Genomic DNA, 21,000 nt, shown 5'->3' on the forward strand with positions numbered 1-21,000 from the left:
CAAGCCTCCATGAACAACAGTGGTACTCCTGTAGCAGTAGCAGTATCCACTATGGTCAACAGCGATGGTATAAGTAGTATAAAACAGCTTAGTGGTGGAAGTTGGTTTCCTGCTACGGTTCTGGATATGCATTCCCTGGCTGTTGACAATTTTCCAAGTCTGAGATGAACAACATCCAAATTCCTTTGCTGAAAAAAATCATCTTACAATTAAAAATCTTTATTAGTACATTTCAATTTTTAAAAACTGAAATTGGTTCATTAGGATGATGAGATTATAGGAAATTTTTATTTTCCTCATTTTGTTTTTTAAGTATTTTCTCTTTTTTTCTAAAATAAACACATTTCTCATGTATTAGTTTTTGAATAGTATGTAAAGCTATTGAAACAGGTGCAATCACTCCACTTTTAGTAAGAGGAAAGATGACAAATGACTGAGTTCTAAAAAAGTCCAAGATTCATGGATTAAATAAGCTGCTAATACAGAACTCAACAGAGGTAGGGATGAAACCAAGAGAGTGTGGTATCAAGGAAGCTGAAAAAGGAGTAGCAGAAAACTGGGCTCTCAATAGCTCCAGAATTCTATGTTACAGCCTTAGCCACCTAGACAGAAACTCACCTGATTAAATCTCTTTGGGTTTAGTCCAAAATCCAGGAGAAAAAATTCATTGTTCTCAGTTCACATATCCCCTTTAGATATGTATACTGCATAAAATGACTGCTAAAGTAACCACATGGGTCAAGAGATAGGGCTTTATTCTCCTATCTCCAAAAAGCAGGCAGACAAAATTATGCACTAAGAGAACAATCAGCATGTATTGAATAAGGAAAGAAGTTTAAATGAAGCTGGTGAGCCTAGAAGAGTAAGTAGCATACTGGATATCCTGCATTTGTACCTCCTGATTCATTTTCCACTCTTTCTCTATGACCTGTGTGGCTGGCATCTGTGGATACCGCAAGCAAGTTCCCTTTCCTCTCCCTTTGTTGGGTTCAATCTCTGGGAGGCACCAGTAATCAGTATGCTAGGAAGACAGAGTGATTGAGGTATTTTTCCCAGCTCCCTCCCTACATGACCACAAACTGGCAACAGCTCTGTACCTTTACCAAAGGCCACAGCTTCTGATTTGCAGCTTTCTTCAATAGCTTTACCTATAGCTCTCTCCAGGTTCCAGGATCTGTTTCCTTCCCTTGTCATCACCAGGTCTAGGAGGTGTAATCATTCCCCAACTGCTTCTATCCCTTGTTGGCTTCCCTTAACCCGACCTACAAGTCTGTAAATGGCTCTTCCATCAGACTTCTCTCAATTTCCCATTCCAATGTACCATGTTTCCCGACTCAATCCCATTTAATACAAGTAAATTGGAAGAAGGCATTTCAAGTTGCTATAAGGAACATGAAGGAGAAAAAGGCAAAAAGACAGGGAAAATTAAGAATTATGATAATGGAAACAAAGACTTTTAGATTACAAAGAATGAAGATACTTATTAGGAAGTACTAGGAAACAATGTTGGGACCAGATCATGGAAGTTCCAGAAAGCTAATTTTAAGAAGTTTAAGACTAAATCAACACATTGTATACCATAAGCTTAAATAATGTTGTATGGCAACTGTATCTCAATAAAGCTGGAAAAAAGTTTGGGACTTGATTTGAAAGACAAAGGAGAACCATTCAATTTAAAAGTCTTTCCACATGTGCTAAGTAGATGTGTCAGGCATATACAGACAATGTATTAAAAGAATGACTTAGTAAAATTAGTCTGGCAGAAAGAGTGAACAAAAACTGAAGGAAAGAACACTGGCTAAGAGGTATTTTATTAATCCAGGAATGAGATGATGAATGTCCATACTACTGGAAAATGGATAATGAAAATATGAGACATTCTGAAGGAAGATATAATCAAATAGGCAGAGGAAATGAAGGAAAAAGATTATTTCAAACTGTCTAAATGAAGCGAGAATAGGAAACTGAAATGTGAAAAAGAGAAGCATGAAAATGAAAAGAAAATGAAAAAGGTGCTTCACTGATGAAACAGATGAAAAATCTATTAAAGATAAGTAAGAGATGGATGATATTCTGAGACTGACTCTTCAGTTCAGTTCAGTGGCTCAGTTGTGTCTGACTCTGCGACACCATGGACTGCAGCATGCCAGGCTTCTCTGTCCATCACCAACTCCCAGAGCTTACTCAAACTCATGTCCATGGAGCAGGTGATGCCATCCAACCATCTCATGCTCTGTTGTCCCCTTCTCCTCCCACCTTCAATCTTTCCCAGCATCAGGGTCTTTTCAAATGAGTCAGTTCTTCGCATCAAGTGGCCAAAGCATTGGAATTTCATCTTCAGCATCAGTTCTTCCAATGAATATTCAGGACTGATTTCCTTTAGGATTGACTGGTTTGATCTCCCTGCAGTCCAGGGGACTCTGAAGAGTCTTCTCCAATACCATAGTTCACAAGCATCAATTTTGAGCTTTCTTAAGAGACTGACTCTTAAGAAAGCCAAAAAGCACAAATCACTAAACTTAAGTCATAGGGTGTTACTGTTCTAAAAGAAAATTAATTCATTATTTTTCAAATTATAAAAGGTTACATATGATAAATTCCCTCAAAAAAAGTTTCAGTGTATCAGTGATGAGTTCTTTATAGGCAGCAAGATGGTTTCCTTTGAAAGAGTTCTATGAATTTTTTTGGTGGGGGGGCAGGGTCAGAGGAGGAAGGATGGAAAGAATGAAGAATCAATGGGTGGGTGACCCTGAAACTACAGTAAGTCATAAAAGGAGATGACCTGCAAGCAGCTAAAAATACAGAACTGCAGATTAAAAGAAATGTAGGCTGGAAATATAGATATGAAGTCATCTACATAAAGTGAATGACTGCATTAAGGAGGATGAGCTAATTGAAGAAAAGAAAGATGTTATGACAGAGCTTTAGATGAATTGGGGAGAAAAATAGGACAATTAGGGAGCCAGAAGAATTTATTTGTACCCAAAGACAATGTATCACAAATAATTAAAATCAATAGATTTTGTATTTTAAATATCATTTTGTACAAAATACAATATTCTGTAATGAAAAACATGAATTAGTATCAGGATGCTTGGGTTATAACTATCAGAAAACCATACTTAAACCTTTAAATGATAAGGTTTTATAATTTAAAGAATAAATTTCATAAATAAAATGAAATTTATTCTGTAGTAAGAGGTAATTTAGGAATTGCATAGCAACTCATTGCATAGTCCCTTCGTGGAGCACCTTCTAAAGAGTAAGGATATTTTTTCTTTGAACCACCTCCCCCTGGCCAGAATTAGATCACATGCTCATTCCTGAACCAAATACTGGCATGGAGATTGGAGATGATATTAATTAGTTTAAAGTCAGACTGATCATATGAGACGCACTGGACATTGAGGAATTATCACAACATCTACTACGTGAAGAATTTCAACTAACATTATAAAATTTACAGGTTGTTTAGAATATTATTGTACTGTTCGTACAGTATGTGGTACAAAGTGATGATAAATAGAGACTCTTTTTTACAAGCTACTCGATATTGAGTAATTCACCTAACTGTTGGATCCAGTTAGTGGTTTTTAAATTGTGCTCCAAGAAGTCCTAGAGGTTCCACGGCCCCCCTCCATAGCTGCTGATAGAGAAGAAAGAGTCAACATGCATGGCTCCAGTGTTCTTTCAATTCTCCCTTCAAGCACAAGTGATCTCCTTTGTTTTATTTGTTGTTGTTGTTGTTGTTCTTTTGTTTTTAATATAAATTTACTTATTTTAATTGGAGGCTAATTACTTTACAATATTGTAATGGTTTTGGCATACATCAACCTGAATCCACCACGGGTGTGCACGTGTTCCTCATCCTGAACCCCCTTCCCACCTCCCTCCCTAAACCATCTCTCTGGGTCATCCCAGTGCACCAGCCCCAAGCATCCTGTATCATGCATTGAACCTGGACTGGTGATTCGTTTCACATATGATATTATACATGTTTCGATGCCATTCTCCCAAATCATCCCACCCTCACCCTCTCCCACAGAGTCCAAAAGACTGTTCTATACATCTGTGTCTCTTTTGCTGTCTTGCATACAGGGTTATCGTTACCATCTTTCTAAATTCCATATATATGTGTTAGTATTGGTGTTTTTCTTTCTGGCTTACTTCACTCTGTATAATGGGCTCCAGTTTTATCCACCTCATTAGAACTGATTCAAATGTATTCTTTTTAATGGCTGAGTAATACTCCATTGTGTATATGTACCACAGCTTTCTTATCCATTCATCTGCTGATGGACATCTAGGTTGCTTCCATGTCCTGGCTATTATAAGCAGTGCTGCAATGAACACTGGGGTCTACTTTGTTTTAATACTGAGCCTCCAAATCTTTAACAGAAGGTTCTACAATTCAAAGAAAGATTAAAACCAATAAATCAGATGATCTCTACGATTCCATGAAATTTAGAGATGATATGAACAAGATAAATAGAAGATCTGAAGAAGAGAATTAGTCATTGAAGAAACAGAATATAATTCAAACATGAAGGGAGAAAAAGCAATTAATAAGTTGGAAGAAATTTCACACTTTCCTATCCGGAAAAAAGTTTATCAGATGAGGCTATGTTTCAGTTGTCTTGAAAGTCAATACAAATAACCCTTTATAGTTTTGGTGCAGAAAAACCAAATCCATCAAAATTTACCTTAATTTTAACCTAATTTTACTTGCATGTAACAATAATGCCATAAATTTCTACAGCATGATAAACTTTCTGAAGTGCTTTTCCATATATTATATTTGTTAAAAGGGGCTTCCCAGGTGGCTCAGTGGTAAAGAATCTGCCTGCCAATGCAGGAGACATAAGAGACACAGGTACGATCCCTGGGTTGGGAAGATCCCCTAGAGGAGGGCATGGCAACCTGCTTCAATATTCTAACCTGGAGAATCCCATGGACAGAGGAGCCTGGCAGGGTATGGTCTTAGGGTCACAAAGAGTTGGACACAAGTGAGTGACTGAGCATGCACACATGCACAATATATAAAACTGGAAAGGCAGATATCATTAAACTCATATTGCAAATGAGAATACAAAGAGAAAAGCAACACTTGGTATGGTCTGACTCATGCACCTCCTTAGGAAGACTACAGTGAAAGGTTTAGTTTTAAAGAAAAAGGTAAAGTTAAGAGAAACAGAATAAATGAGAAATACTATGCAGGGAATTATGTGTATGCAGGAACAGGCCAATGGACTGCGTGAAGTAATGGACACTGAAAGACTAGAAATACAAGAACTAAGTGGGGTGTTTAATGGTACAGATGATGGAAACTGATGCTCAGGTTGGAGAAGAGGAGGGCCGAATGACAAAGCCCAAAGGAAGCAGTATTTAATGATGAGTTTCAAGGTAATGGAAATATTAGTCTAGATACATAGTCTAGATACATAAACCTGGTAGTTTAGGAGGATTAATACTGGCAACTTCTCCTTTTAATAAATATATATGCTTTCTAATGGTGAATAAAGCAGAGAAGAAACTTATGTGGATAAACTGCTTATCTGCTCCTGTTATCAGTAGAATGGTTAAGATCACAGGTTCTGGAGCTGTGCAGAAATTCTGCAATTTGAATTGCAATCCTCTATTTTCCTTGTTGTGTAACTTTAGGCAACTACTTAATTGCATTCTGCCTCAAGTTCCTCATCTGTTAAATAGGAATATAATTTTTTAACAAAACAAAGTGCCTGGTATGTAATAATCCATGCAAGTATTTGTTGAGCATCTACTATGTACTAGGCATTGTTACCTATTATTACTACTAATGTGAATTCAGGGCTTCCCTGGTGGCTCAGTGAGTAAAGAATCTGCCTGCAAGGCAGGAAACCCAGGTTCAATCCCTGGGTTGGGAAGATCCCCTGGAAAAAGAAATGGAAACCCACTCCAGTATTCTTGCCTGGGAAATCCCATGGACAGAGGAGCTTGGCAGGTTACAGTGCTTGGGGTCTCAAGAGTCAGACACAACTTAGAGACTAAACCACCACCAAGGTGAATTCAAGTGGTTCTATGATTATTTTCTCTACTTTTAAAATAAAGTGGTCTGAAATCCTAATGGTGATAGGAATGAACTACCTCAAGGAAAGGTACCACGTTTCATACTTATCCCATAGCACCTTAATACATTCAGGGATCTAAGAGGTGCTAAAAACTTTTAATGAACATAAGAAGAAAATAATGATGAACATGATATTAAATAAATGTGACTCATCTTTGCCTAAAATAGGATTTGATGAAATCAAAGGTGATTTATTCAGGATACAGCAAATGGCAATAAAAAATAAATTAAAAACTTGGTGAGAACAGTCAATGTCGGCCAAACAGATAGTTGTTAATGGCACGATAGTAGTTCATAGTCAATTTGTAAAACTGCATAGAAAATGGTAAGTATAGTATAGTGCTAATTGTATAGTATATAGGAAAGTATAGTGCTAAGGGTTTAATCACTGATTGAACCAGATGGCTTATTCTAATCAAAGAAATAACCACAACCCTGTAGACAACCATGTGACAGATAGATGCTCCTCATTTGAATGTAAACAGATTACTACAGATTACTACAATTTCCTTACCAATAATAAAAAATAAAGCTTAGTAGTTGGTGAGTCACTGGCATTATGTTAACTTTAGAAGAACAGCATATTTGGGGCTAGAAACTTAACTGACTTAATTAACAACCCTAAACTTGTGAGATTAATATGGGTTAATTCTGCATTATAAATTCAGATCCAAGTATATTCTAGAAAACGAGTAAGACAATATAAAAAAACATTATTCTAGTTCATAAGCTAGATGGTCTTTGACTCAATGAACTTATTGAATAAAAGAATTTATTGCTCTTAATATATCCATCCTGGATAAATATTCAAAAACATGGGTTAACAGTTAAATTGACTATGGATACTAAAGAATACAAAAATAAAGACAGTCAATTCAGCAATTAATTAAACTTTTTAAAACTTTTGGAGACTAAGGGAAAGCATCTGTTAGAAGGCCTCAAAATTTTAATCTCAATTTGACTAATATTTGTGTTGTTATTTGGAATTTAGTCAAACACCACCTGATTAATAAAAAAAAAAAGTCTTATACGCTAAATTGATTTTTTAAAAGACACAATGATATTAGATTTAAAATAATGTACATTTTTCTTTACACATGATGTTCTAAAACTTTGCTTTCAAGCTGCTTTTTTGTGCACTAAAATGATTTTTAAAAGAAAACTTGCAACCAATTTTCTTTAATTTTTTATATTGGGTTTTCTTAGAGCAAGATTCACCTATATGAACTAAACAACTTAGAAATTAATTAGATGGCTTGTTTTATACTAGTGATCTGTTCTAGACTCATTCCTAAGATACAAAGCCTTATTGATAAAAATATAATTAAACTAAGATATATGGCTAAAACTTATATTCAGATATAGTATCTTACAATTCTGTAAATTTAAAAAGGGTTGGTTTTCTAGAAGTTTTTCTTCTGTCAAGGTTACAAAGTAGAACAAACTTCTATGTCTTTCCACATTTTTCAACAACTGAAACCATGGAGCCATTGTAATCAGCTAAGTTTTATAGAAGATACTCTGAAATATATCAATTCTTTTATATTAATTATTATGAAACAATAGGGAAGTGGGAAGGGAGAGGGAAGGAGAAAAAAATCCAGTATGCAACTGACGAAAGTAGAAACTTATCATTTCTTATGTCTGTTTTTCTCTTATAATTACTTAATCTTAAGAGCATATTAAATTAAAATCAGAAATCTTTTTCCACTGAAAATATGCTTTTGATTTTACAGCCCTTATAGCTTTTAAATATCCTGAACTTTTAGTACATTGTCTGTTTTCTACCCATTTTATTCAAAGCTGTTAGTGCAGCAAATAAACAGCACATGCTTTGATCTCATTAAATTACAACTTATAGTTCCTAGAGTCATAAATATCATGCCCTTTTCTCCTTTACCCCTCCTCTTCTGGTATGAGGTAGTCTGTTAAATATCACTATCTCCTTGAGTGCTCTGACGTTTACTCAGACAAATAGCAGAGGTTATGAATGCAGCACACAGATAGTATCAGGAATCCTTCATGATTGCCATAATGGTGAACCCAGCATTCAGAACTGTAATACTTAGTTTTATCTAACAACTAAGTTTGGTCTGTTTAACTTTGCTCCACACACAAAAAAAAGAATTCCATCTTATCACAAACCAATAACTGTCCTGGACAAAATCAAACAACAACATAAAAGAAAAATAAAAATTAACTTTGGAAAAATTAATGATTAAAAGTTTTAAATGAGTAATCTAAAAAAATGTTTTTAATACTAGGCTTGATTAGCCTCCTCAGAAGAAGAACAGAAAAAAGTTTTCTTAAAGTTAAAAATAAAGACTACACTAAGAAACACAAAATTCTTATACCAAGAATGTCTGAAATATTAAAAACTATCTGTTAAAATACATTTATAAATTCTTATCCTTTCAGCTATTTGAATATGGAACTCTTAAAGGCAATAACATTCCCACTTGACCCTTCTATAAACTCTCTCTTCCAAGAACTATTTAGCAGCATGTTTACTGACTTCATGCTTTCTATAGTGACAGAGGCCACCATCACAAGACACATCAGTGTATTTAGGCAGCCCTGAACAAGGTGGCAAGGTCTGGGACAAGGGGGCAAGTGTGCTCAGGAGCAACACTATTCCACTCATTTATACAGACATTCTTTACTTTTTTCATATAAATCCAGCACGGGAAACTCTCCATGGATTTACATAGACCTCATCTCCTTCTACAGGTCGGTCTTATTTTTTTTTTTTTTTTACAGGTCGGTCTTAAACTATACATTAGAAATACAATAGTCTAGAAGGCAATGGCAACCCACTCCAGTACTCTTGCCTGGAGAATCCCATGGACATAGGAGCCTGGTGGGCTACAGTCCATGGGGTTGTAAAGAGTCGGACATGACTGAGTGACTAAATAACAAACAATAACGTTACAATGAAATATTTGTTCTTATTTAACAAAAAATACATAATTTAGTAGAGAACTTTATGAGGTATAATATTTTCATAATAATGCAAATACTATTTGAATAGAGGCATATATAACTCTTAATATAATCACCAAATTAATGATTTAATCATTTAGGACAATGGTAACAGTGTCAAAAAAGTAAACTAAAGCAATATCACTAAAAATGTGTTTATTCACAACTATTCAGTCAGTATTGCTTATATTTCCATTCAAAGTTTATACTGATAAAAATGAACAGCCCAGGGAGGAAGGTTCAAAAGGGAGGGGATATATGTATACCTGTGGTGGATTCATTTTGAGGTTTGACAGAAAACAACAAAAATTCTGTAAAGCAATTATCCTTCAATTAAAAAATAAATTAATTTTAAAAAGGAAAAAAAAGAATCAGAGTATTTTCGCATAAAAATTGAACGGTCCATTTAACAATTCTCATTTGAAATGACAGACAAAATTTTTGAATTACAGCTTTTTATCCCTATATTAAAAGAACCATCTTTAGTATTCTTAAATGTGACTGAAATGAAATATTCTTTACATATAAACTGTCCTCTTAGGTAGTTTGTTGGATAGACATAAGACTTTTAAAGGCTAGAGATACATGCTTATTACCATTCTAACATTCTGTACTGGGCTACTCCTATGATCTTACTTCTGGTCCCTTGATAAAGTCCAGGGAATATGAAACCAATTTATGGGCAGTTATACAATCAAGTCAGGAAGATCTTCTGGAGAAGGGAATGGCTACCCACTCCAGTATTCTTGCCTGGAGAATTCCATGGATAGAGGAACCTGGCAGGCTACAATCCATGGGGTGTCAAAGAATCGGACACAACTGAGAAACTAACACTTTCACTTTTTTTATATATAAGAACAAGACTAGATATGATAGTGTTACAAATATTAATGGTCTTTGTAATATTAGCTTAGCATTTAGAAGTCACATTAATCTTAAACCCAAGTGGTCCTGCTTTCCTTGAAATGATACTAAAAGATAAAGCAGTAAAATTCCCTGATTTCTTGAATTATGCACTAAAGTATATGTCAATCATCTGGTAGCACAAACATTCTCAAAACTTAAGCCTGTGTCTCTATAAATAAATTATCTTTATATTTTTAATTTTGGTAAAATTACAGTTAAAAAGTTTTCCAGTTTCTCTCCAGCATGTAAGAAGCTTAGTTACAAGTTTCCATTTGATTCTACCACACATAAAAAGCTGAGCAAACTGAAAATCAACAACTCCTCTTACATCTGTTAAAGAAATGAGGTCATAAGACAAACTGCTGCCTCAAAAATCAGAGGAACGGAGAAGTCACTATAGAAAATCATAAACAGAAACCTTCACAGGCACCAATGCCAAGGTAAGAAAAACTGAACTGTAATTGACTAATTCCTGGAGGCTTAGAGTAGACAATTCTGGGAGTTAAAAAATTCAGAAGGATACACTCAGGGGGCCCTCAAACTTTTGTGACATTTTATCTCAAGGTCCTCTCACAGTGAATATCAGTGAAAAATTCATCCTGCTAGAAGCAGGAGGAAAAGGAACCATTCTGAAATTCACCAACTCATTCTGTTCTTATCAACAAGTCCTGCCTTTATGAGAAATTATTTGACTTGAAATATAAACTACCTGAGGGAAGAGTAATATCCAACTCTCCAACCATATGAGAGTACAATATGAGGTGGGTGGGCAGGGACTGAGAAGCACTGGTGAAATTCACAATCCAAGGGCAATAGGGCCATCTAATCATAAGACACCCATCCCCCCACCTTTATATTACTATAGGCCTATTAACTGCAATTCCTTTCACCCAGTATATCATGTCTGTCTTCCAACAAATAAATTACAAGGCATACTAAAAGGCAAAAAACAAAGTTTGAAGAGATTAAACAAGCTTCAGATCCAGAGTCAAATACTACAGAAATTTAAAACTATCAGACTTGGAATTTTTTAAAAACTATGATTAATATGCTAAAAGCTTTAATAGAAAAAACAGACAAAACATGACAGAATAGATGGATAATGTAAAGAGAGGATGTAAATTCTAAACAAGAATCAAAAAGAAATGCTTCAGATCAAAAACACTGCAATAGAAATGAAGAATGCCTTTGTTGGGCTCAAAAGTAGATTGGACATGGCTGAGTAAATAATCTCTCAGCTTGAGGATATGAAAATAGAAATCCCAAAACTGAAAACTAAAAATAAAAAGACTGAAAAAGGCATAAGAGAACATCCATCAACTGAGATCACATAGGCAAATTATAACACACGCATAAAGGGAATACCAGAAGGAGAAGAAAAGAAGGAAACGAAGCAATATTTGAAACACTGATGATTGACTTTCCCCAAATTAATGTCACACACCAAACCACAACCCAAGAAACTCGGAGAACACCAAGAAGAAAATGTGACCAAAAAATTAAACCCAGGTATATCATATTCAAACTTCAGAAAATCACAGACATTTAAATGTCACTTAGTGATTGATCCAAAGGATTTTCTGAGTGTCAGTAAAGACAGGTACTTAATTCTCTTAGGGATAAGGAGGTGGTCCAAAGTGGTATTATTCCATTTAGGGCTTTGAAAAGATTAGGAGAAGGTAATAAGAGGTCATGCTCAGTAAAAACAAAAAGGCCTTGCCTAACTTCTCTTTCCTCTCATACCACTCTCCCCTTGTATCAGAGGAGATATTTTTAGTTGCAAATAATGGAAAATTAAACTAGTCCTAATGAAACTGGTTTAAAAAAATAACAGGGATTCACTGGCTCACAAAACTGAAAGTCTAGAGGTAGGGCAAATATAGGGTTGATCCATTCAGGAACTCATAAATGTCATTAAAGAACAGGATTCTTTACATCACAGAAATCTGGCATCCACATCGTCAGGTTGCTCCTTTTTAGCTTCTCATGATTGTATTAATAGTATGACTGCCAGCCCCAGTAGGGGTTACATTCTTCCGGTTTATAACCACTGGCTAAGCTCATTTATCTATTCCTGAACCAATGATTGTGGCTAGAGTAATGAAATATGTTTATGGCTTTCTGCCAATTTAGGGTTCCTGTCTCAAGTTGGAGGCATCAAAACAAGAATCTGTGTAAGTTTAGGAAGGACAAAGGGGATATTGATGCTCAGTAAGCAACCAATAAATATCCAATGCACTCCTTCACTCAAAGTGCTCCAGCCATACCAGACTTTTCCTAGTTCCTTAAATATACAAAACTCTTCCCCTTATCAAGGCTTTTGCCGTTCCTTTGCCTGAACTATTAATCTCTTCCCTCCCCCACCACTTTATCTTCAATGTAATAAAGTCACCTATGAAAATATCATCACATCCTTTATTTTTCTTCATATCATTTACAACAATTTTAAATTATTTTATCTGTGTGACTATTTTATATATAACTCCTCCATTGGACTATAACTCAACAAAGCAGGAACATGTTTATCTGTATCCTCAGTGCCATATAGTACCTGGCACATAGAGCTACTCAAATATTGAATGAATGAATGGTGCTAATGAGATTAACATATAGCAAATGCTTATTGATAATACATGTTACCATAAAAATGTTTGCCACTAGTCATGAGTCAAAGAAACAATATTTTGAGTGGGTTAGAACAAATTCATTCATTATGCTTATTGAAATCTTAACTCAAAGTTTATAAATCTGTATTTAAAACTATCTTTCTACAAATAAAACTATCCAACTGTTCTGATATTATTTCATAAAACTAATTATGTTAGGTCAATTTTTATATAATACAAAAAATTATATCAATCATACCTTCTTTAAACTGTTTATCTCAGATTCTTGCTTTTTATTTAAAGCTGAAAGTCTTTTGTTTAACTGTATTGCTTCTTGTACTGCAACATGAAAGACACTTAGGAAAATGTTATTTCAATGTACATTTTAAGGAAATACTATTAACATGGACAAGGAAAATGACCTCAATGAAATATATAGTTATTGCTGAATTTAATAATGTTAATTAAACTGCCATTTAGTATTACCAATATCAGATAGGTTCAATTTATTCATTACAAATAAGTCCATTTAAACATTTTCTATTAAATATGTAAGTTTAAGTAAGATGGAACCTACCATTTTGTTCTAACTTTTCATGATTCTCTTTTACCAATCCAAATTGACCTGTTATTATAGTATAGTATTTCTCAATTTCATTCAGTTGCTTCTGATGATCTTCTTTAGCCAGAAGATGTAACTGGACTTTCTGTTCCTATTTTGAAGAGTTATTTTAAATGTTCTACATACATAAATACACACATTTATTAGATATATATAAAATTTATCATTTTTAATAACTATTGTTATTAACATAAGTATGTCATGAAAAAGTCTCTGAGTATACCTTAGGGAGAAAATGTTAGTTGACAGACATTTCTAAATCTAGGTAAAATTAAAGCATTTTTTTCCTATAACAAAACAGTCACTTAAAATTTTATTTCCCTTGTTTATAAAATTTTTAAAAAATCAGTTGGTTGTTCATAGAAAAGTTAATTAGTCCAGTACAGCACTAAGCAAAGTGAGGTGAATATTATTAAAGCAATACTTTTGACAATTTAGGAAATAAATTTTTCTCTAAATTTGCTGGCATAATCATAATATGCATCCTCAAAACTTAGATAATTTTTTTGAAATTCATTTTAATGATACAGCACCTTCTCACTGTGTTAAAAATGGAATCATAAAAACAATATCTATTAGTGACAGGGAGACAATATAATATAGCAGAAAGTTAACTTAAGCTGGGAGACATAGTTGATAAAAACTGGACCCTATGTATCAATAGGCCTTCACTGCTTTCAGCTAAAGAAGCCTGTCTTTCCATACTTAGAAAAATGACTTTTTTTTTAATGTAATTTTATTTTTAAACTTTACATAATTGTATTAGTTTTGCCAAATATCAAAATGAATCCGCCACAGGTATACATGTGTTCCCCATCCTGAACCCTCCTCCCTCCTCCCTCCCCATACCATCCCTCTGGGTCGTCCCAGTGCACTAGCCCCAAGCATCCAGTATCGTGCATCGAACCTGGACTGGCAACTCGTTTCTTACATGATATTTTACATGTTTCAATGTCATTCTCCCAAATCTTCCCACCCTCTCCCTCTCCCACAGAGTCCATAAGACTGTTCTATACATCAGTGTCTCTTTTGCTGTCTCGTACACCGGGTTATTGTTACCATCTTTCTAAATTCCATATATATGCGTTAGTACCAACAGTATTCTTCACAGAGCTAGAACAAATAATTTCACAATTTGTATGGAAATACAAAAAACCTCAAATAGCCAAAGCGATCTTGAGAAAGAAGAATGGAACTGGAGGAATCAACCTACCTGACTTCAGGCTCTACTACAAAGCCACAGTTATCAAGACAGTATGGTACTGGCACAAAGACAGAAATATAGATCAATGGAACAAAATAGAAAGCCCAGAGATAAATCCACGCACATATGGACACCTTATCTTTGACAAAGGAGGCAAGAATATACAATGGATTAAAGACAATCTCTTTAACAAGTGGTGCTGGGAAATCTGGTCAACCACTTGTAAAAGAATGAAACTAGACCACTTTCTAACACCATACACAAAAATAAACTCAAAATGGATTAAAGATCTAAACGTAAGACCAGAAACTATAAAACTCCTAGAGGAGAACATAGGCAAAACACTCTCTGACATACATCACAGCAGGATCCTCTATGACACACCTCCCAGAATATTGGAAATAAAAGCAAAAATAAACAAATGGGACCTAATTAACCTTAAAAGCTTCTGCACATCAAAGGAAACCATTAGCAAGGTGAAAAGACAGCCTTCAGAATGGGAGAAAATAATAGCAAATGAAACAACTGACAAACAACTAATCTCAAAAATATACAAGCAACTCCTACAGCTCAACTCCAGAAAAATAAATGACCCAATCAAAAAATGGGCCAAAGAACTAAATAGACATTTCTCCAAAGAAGACATACAGATGGCTTACAAACACATGAAAAGATGCTCAACATCACTCATTATCAGAGAAATGCAAATCAAAACCCCTATGAGGTACCATTTCACACCAGTCAGAATGGCTGCGATCCCAAAGTCTACAAATAATAAATGCTGGAGAGGGTGTGGAGAAAAGGGAACCCTCTTACACTGTTGGTGGGAATGCAAACTAGTACAGCCACTATGGAGAACAGTGTGGAGATTCCTTAAAAAACTGGAAATAGAACTGCCTTATGATCCAGAAATCCCACTGCTAGGCATACACACTGAGGAAACCAGAAGGGAAAGAGACACGTGTACCCCAATGTTCATCGCAGCACTGTTTATAATAGCCAGGACATGGAAGCAACCTAGATGTCCATCAGCAGATGAATGGATAAGAAAGCTGTGGTACATATACACAATGGAGTATTACTCAGCCATTAAAAAGAATACATTTGAATCAGTTCTTATGAGGTGGATGAAACTGGAGTCTACTATACAGAGTGAAGTAAGCCAGAAAAATGACTTTTAAAAGTTTTTAAAAGAAATATTATGTTAACAGAATCAGTAACACTCTTCAAAAGTTTTTGATTTTGGCATTAGCAGAATCATTGATTGGCTTCGTAACTTTCATTCATTTCTGCCACATGCTTTCGTTTCTACTGAGAGATGAAAAACAAAGAACAATGTAGGCCTATCAACAAGTACACAGTAATTACTTTCTGAGTGAACTGCTATCTCATACAGTTCCAACACTGGCAATTTGTTAGATTTACCTAGCCAGCGTCTATTTCCCTTACACAAAAGTAACAGAATTTCAAGTATATATTTGAAATACTTCTTCATTACAATCTGGTAGGACTAAAATTCACAGGCTCCTATACTTCCCTAGTAAAGTGTAGGGCATATTACCCCAAATAAACCAACTGATTTCTACTTTATTGGAATTTCAATTGTGAGCAAGAGAGACCATAAAACTAAAGAAGTTCATTTTCCAGTTTTTTAAGGAATCTCCACACTGTTCTCCATAGTGGCTGTACTAGTTTGCATTCCCACCAACAGTGTAAGAGGGTTCCCTTTTCTCCACACCCTCTCCAGCATTTATTGCTTGTAGACTTTTGGATCGCAGCCATTCTGACTGGCGTGAAATGGTACCTCATAGTGGTTTTGATTTGCATTTCTCTGATAATGAGTGATGTTGAGCATCTTTTCATGTGTTTGTTAGCCATCTGTATGTCCTCTTTGGAGAAATGTCTATTTAGTTCTTTGGCCCATTTTTTGATTGGGTCATTTATTTTTCTGGAGTTGAGCTGTAGGAGTTGCTTGTATATTTTTGAGATTAGTTGTTTGTCAGTTGCTTCATGTGCTATTATTTTCTCCCATTCTGAAGGCTGCCTTTTCACCTTGCTAATAGAGCATGTTGTTCAGCCTCCATATGTTGGAATTTTTAATAGTTTTTCTCCTGTAATTGAGATCTAACTGCATTGTGGTCAGAAAAGATGCTTGGAATTATTTCTATTTTTTTGAATTTTCCAAGGCTAGATTTATGGCCCAGGATGTGATCTATCCTGGAGAAGGTTCCATGTGTGCTTGAGAAAAAGGTGCAATTCATTGATTTGGGATGAAATGACCTATAGATATCCATTAGGTCTAACTGGTCTATTGTATCGTTTAACGTTTGTGTTTCCTTGTTAATTTTCTATTTAGTTGATCTATCCATAGGTGTGAGTGGGGTATTAAAGTCTCCCACTATTATTGTGTTATTGTTAATTTCTCCTTTCATCCAGCAATCCCACTGCTGAGCATACACACTGAGGAAACCAGAAGGGAAAGAGACACGTGTACCCCAATGTTCATCGCAGCACTGTTTATAATAGCCAGGACATGGAAGCAACCTAGATGCCCATCAGCAGATGAATGGATAAGAAAGCTGTGGTGCATATACACAATGGAGTATTACTCAGCCATTAAAAAGAATACATTTGAATCAGTTCTAATGAGGTGGATGAAACTGGAACCTATTATACAGAGTGAAGTAAGCCAGAAAGAAAAACACCAATACAGTATACTAACGCATATATATGGAATTTAGAAAGATGGTAACAATAACCCTGTGTACGAGACAGCAAAAGAGACACTGATGTATAGATCAGTCTTATGGACTCTGTGGGAGAGGGAGAGGGTGGGGAGATTTGGGAGAATGGCATTGAAACATGTATAATATCATGTATGAAACGAGTCGGCAGTCCAGGTTCAATGCACGATGCTGGACGCTTGGGGCTGGTGCACTGGGACGACCCAGAGGGAGGGTATGGAGAGGGAGGAGGGAGGAGGGTTCAGGATGGGGAACACAGGTATACCTGTGGCGGATTCATTTCAATATTTGGCAAAACTAATACAATATTGTAAAGTTTAAAAATAAAATAAAATTAAAAAAAAAAAACAAAAAACTAAAGAAGTTCAGTGGTGACCCTATCCAGACTGATATGAGACCTCTGTCCTGGGTTCCTACATCCTGCTTCACAAACTCTGGTATTAACCTAGTCCCTGTTCATTTTCAAAACTATTCCTGACTCTCTGATTGTGTCTCTGCTAAATTTCCTTTTGCATAAGTTAAGCAGAGCCATTTTATACTGCTTAACACCAAAATACAGGCAGTATAGTAAAGTGGTCAAAAGATAAGTCTGCCTATGTTTAAATCTTGCCTTTGTAATTTAGTTGCTGTGTAACCTTGGGAAAATAATCTACCCTGTCTTTAAAATAGACTATAACAGCATCTCCCTCATAGAGTTGTGAAGATAACACAAATTATTAATAATACATACATAGCACTAAAACAAGAGCTTGTTACATAACAAGTACAGTATAATGTTTTGTTATTATTATTCCTTAAATGATAAAGGTGCCTTCAATAGATTAATTAGTTTTTATTTGGAATAAGAATAACCCTCTGTAATATTAATAAGGAATACATGTTATAATTTAAGTTTTACCTAATTATATTAACTTGGCAAATCTGGTGAACATCTTTTCAAAGGTTTTTTTTTAATGATTTTAAGCAAAATGATAAGCTGGCAACATTTCTAAAAGATCAGTTAAATTTTTTTCATGTACTTCTATGGGCTTTTCAAATTCACTACTTAAGTTATTTGAATTAAGCATGCAGCAGTCATAAATTCAAACAAACTGACAAGTACACTAACTCCTGAGATCTTACGCTTACCTGTTCAGTCGCTTCAGTCGTGTCTGACTCTGCGATTCCATGGACTGTAGCCTGCCATGCTCCTCTGTCCATGGGATTTCCCAGGCAAGAATACTGGAATGGGCTGCCATGCCCTTTTCCACTTATGCTTACCTAGGTAGTCACTATTATCAATAACCAAACAATGAAAAATAATGACCCATATTCTGTTCCTCTAAAATACCACTTAATTCTCTAATCTAGAGGTCCATCTAGTCAAAGTTATGATTGTTCCAGTAGTCATGTATGGATCTGAGAGTTGGATTATAAAGAAAGCTGAGCGCTAAAGAATTGATGTCTTTGAACTGTGGTGTTGGAGAAGACTCTTGAGAGTCCCTTGGACTGCAAGGAGATCCAACCAGTCCATCCTAATGGAAATCAGTCCTGAACATTCATTGGAAGGACTGATGCTGAAGCTGAAACTCCAATATTTTGGCCACTTAATGCAAAGGACCAACTCACTGAAAAGACCCTGATGCTGGGAAAGATTGAAGGTGGGAGAAGGGGACAACAAAGGATAAGATGTTTGGATGGCATCACGGATGTGAGTTTGTGGCATCACAAACATGAGTTTGAGTAAGCTCCAGGAGTTGGTGATGGACAGGGAAGTCTAGCGTGCTACAGTCCATGGGGTTGCAAAGAGTCAGACACGACTGATCGACTGAACTGAGAGAATTACACTCCTTTCAGGAAATGTATAGCAACCCAATACAATCTCACTAAAGATTGGTCTAAAAACATTTTTTTCAATTTAAGGAATTCTCTCAATCTACAAGTCAGATCAATTTTCATATAGCCTTTATGAGAATACTGTCCACTACATATATTCAGACATTAATACTGTCAATGCCTGCAAAGGTTAACTAATCCTGATAATTAAGAATGCAGCAAAGGGGAATTCCCTGGTAGTCCAGGTGTTAGGACTCTGCACTTCCACTGTAGGGGGCACAAGTTCGATCCCTGGTTGGGGAACTATGATCCTGCATGCCGCATAATGCAGCCAAAAAAAAAAAAATGCAGCAAAGATTAAAGTGAGTTTATAGGTATTCTCTACATACATAGAGCTGTATACACATTAGATAAGTTTGTGATATACCCTATTCCAACATTCTTTGCTTGAAGCCAAAGTTGAATTAAAATGCAGTTTCATTTGTTCTGCATGACACAACTTCTGATTTTCAAATACAATTAGTCTATTCAGTGGCCATGATAAATGTTATAAAGTCCTTCAAATCACAGTAGGCACCTATAGCTCACTGGCTCATATAGGACGCCACAGGACTGTTCACATGTGAACCTAGTTGGCTGCCTTGATTTAGTTTTGAGATGAAGAGGGCAGTTTGCCACTAACTGCATGACCGTCAACAGTTTAAATTCTTTGGGAAGCAATAACAAAAAGCAGATTGGTAACACCTGCCTGAGAAACCTAAGAACATTATAAAGAATAATACAACTATAGTGATGGTGCTGTTATAACATTACATATGTGTGTGTGTGTTAGTTGCTCAGTTGTGTTCAACTCTTTGTGACCCCATGACTATAGCCCACCAGGCTCCTCTGTCCATGGAATTCTCCAGGCAAGAATACTGAAGTGGGTTTCCCTTCCTTTCTCCAGGGGATCCTCCCAGCCCAGGATCGAACCCAGGTCTCCAACAATGCAGGCAGATTCTTTACCATCTGAGCCACCAGATGGTACCATAATAAAGATTATGACTAAGAAATTGCTGAGTATATAGTGTTTTTGTTCTTTTTAACTCTGTGAATTGTGTCAACTTGTTTTCTCTTTCACACAATTTTACTAATAAATGCAAAGACTGTTCACAAGAAAATAATGTCAGGATTCACTGCTTTCTAAATACATATTTTAAACAAATTTAATCTTTGAAAATCAAGATTAGAGGAAAACAGCATATACATAATTATGAGCGTGTGTGTGTATGTGTGTGTGGTCTAAAAGTTTACTTAAAAGACCCTTAAGGCACTTAAAATAAAAATAATTTTAAAATAACTCAACTTCCTACAACTATCAGATCAGATCAGATCAGTCGCTCAGTCATGTCCAACTCTTTGTGACCCCATGAATCACAGCACGCCAGGCCTCCCTGTCCATCACCAACTTCCAGAGTTCACTCAGACTCACGTCCATCGAGTCAGTGATGCCATCCAGCCATCTCATCCTCTGTCGTCCCCTTCTCCTCCTGCCCCCAATCCCTCCCAGCATCAGAGTCTTTTCCAATGAGTCAACTCTTCACATGAGGTGGCCAAAGTACTGGAGTTTCAGCTTTAGCATCATTCCTTCCAAAGAAATCCCAGGGCTGAGCTCCTTCAGAATGGACTGGTTGGATCTCCTTGCAGTCCAAGGGACTCTCAAGAGTCTTCTCCAACACCACAGTTCAAAAGCATCAATTCTTCGGCACTCAGCCTTCTTCACAGTCCAACTTTCACATCCATACATGACCACAGGAAAAACCATAGCCTTGACTAGACGAACCTTTGTTGGCAAAGTAATGTCTCTGCTTTTGAATATGCTATCTAGGTTGGTCATAACTTTCCTTCCAAGGAGTAAGCGTCTTTTAATTTCATGGCTGCAGTCACCATCTGTAGTGATTTTGGAGCCCAGAAAAATAAAGTCTGACACTGTTTCCACTGTTTCCCCATCTCTTTCCCATGAAGCGATGGGACCG

General features: G+C 35.8%; 1 protein-coding gene across 1 annotated transcript in view; it reads right to left on the reverse strand.

Annotated features, from left to right (window-relative positions):
- The window catches only part of CCDC73 (coiled-coil domain containing 73), a 115,974-nt gene that overhangs the window by 47,781 nt on the left and 47,193 nt on the right, over positions 1 to 21,000 (reverse strand). The window contains 2 exon segments of the mRNA NM_001192547.1: positions 12,860 to 12,939; positions 13,178 to 13,313. Of these exon segments, the coding sequence (NP_001179476.1) occupies positions 12,860 to 12,939; positions 13,178 to 13,313 (216 nt within the window).

This window comes from Bos taurus, chromosome 15 (genome assembly GCF_002263795.3).
Source record: "Bos taurus isolate L1 Dominette 01449 registration number 42190680 breed Hereford chromosome 15, ARS-UCD2.0, whole genome shotgun sequence".
NCBI lineage: Eukaryota > Metazoa > Chordata > Mammalia > Artiodactyla > Bovidae > Bos > Bos taurus.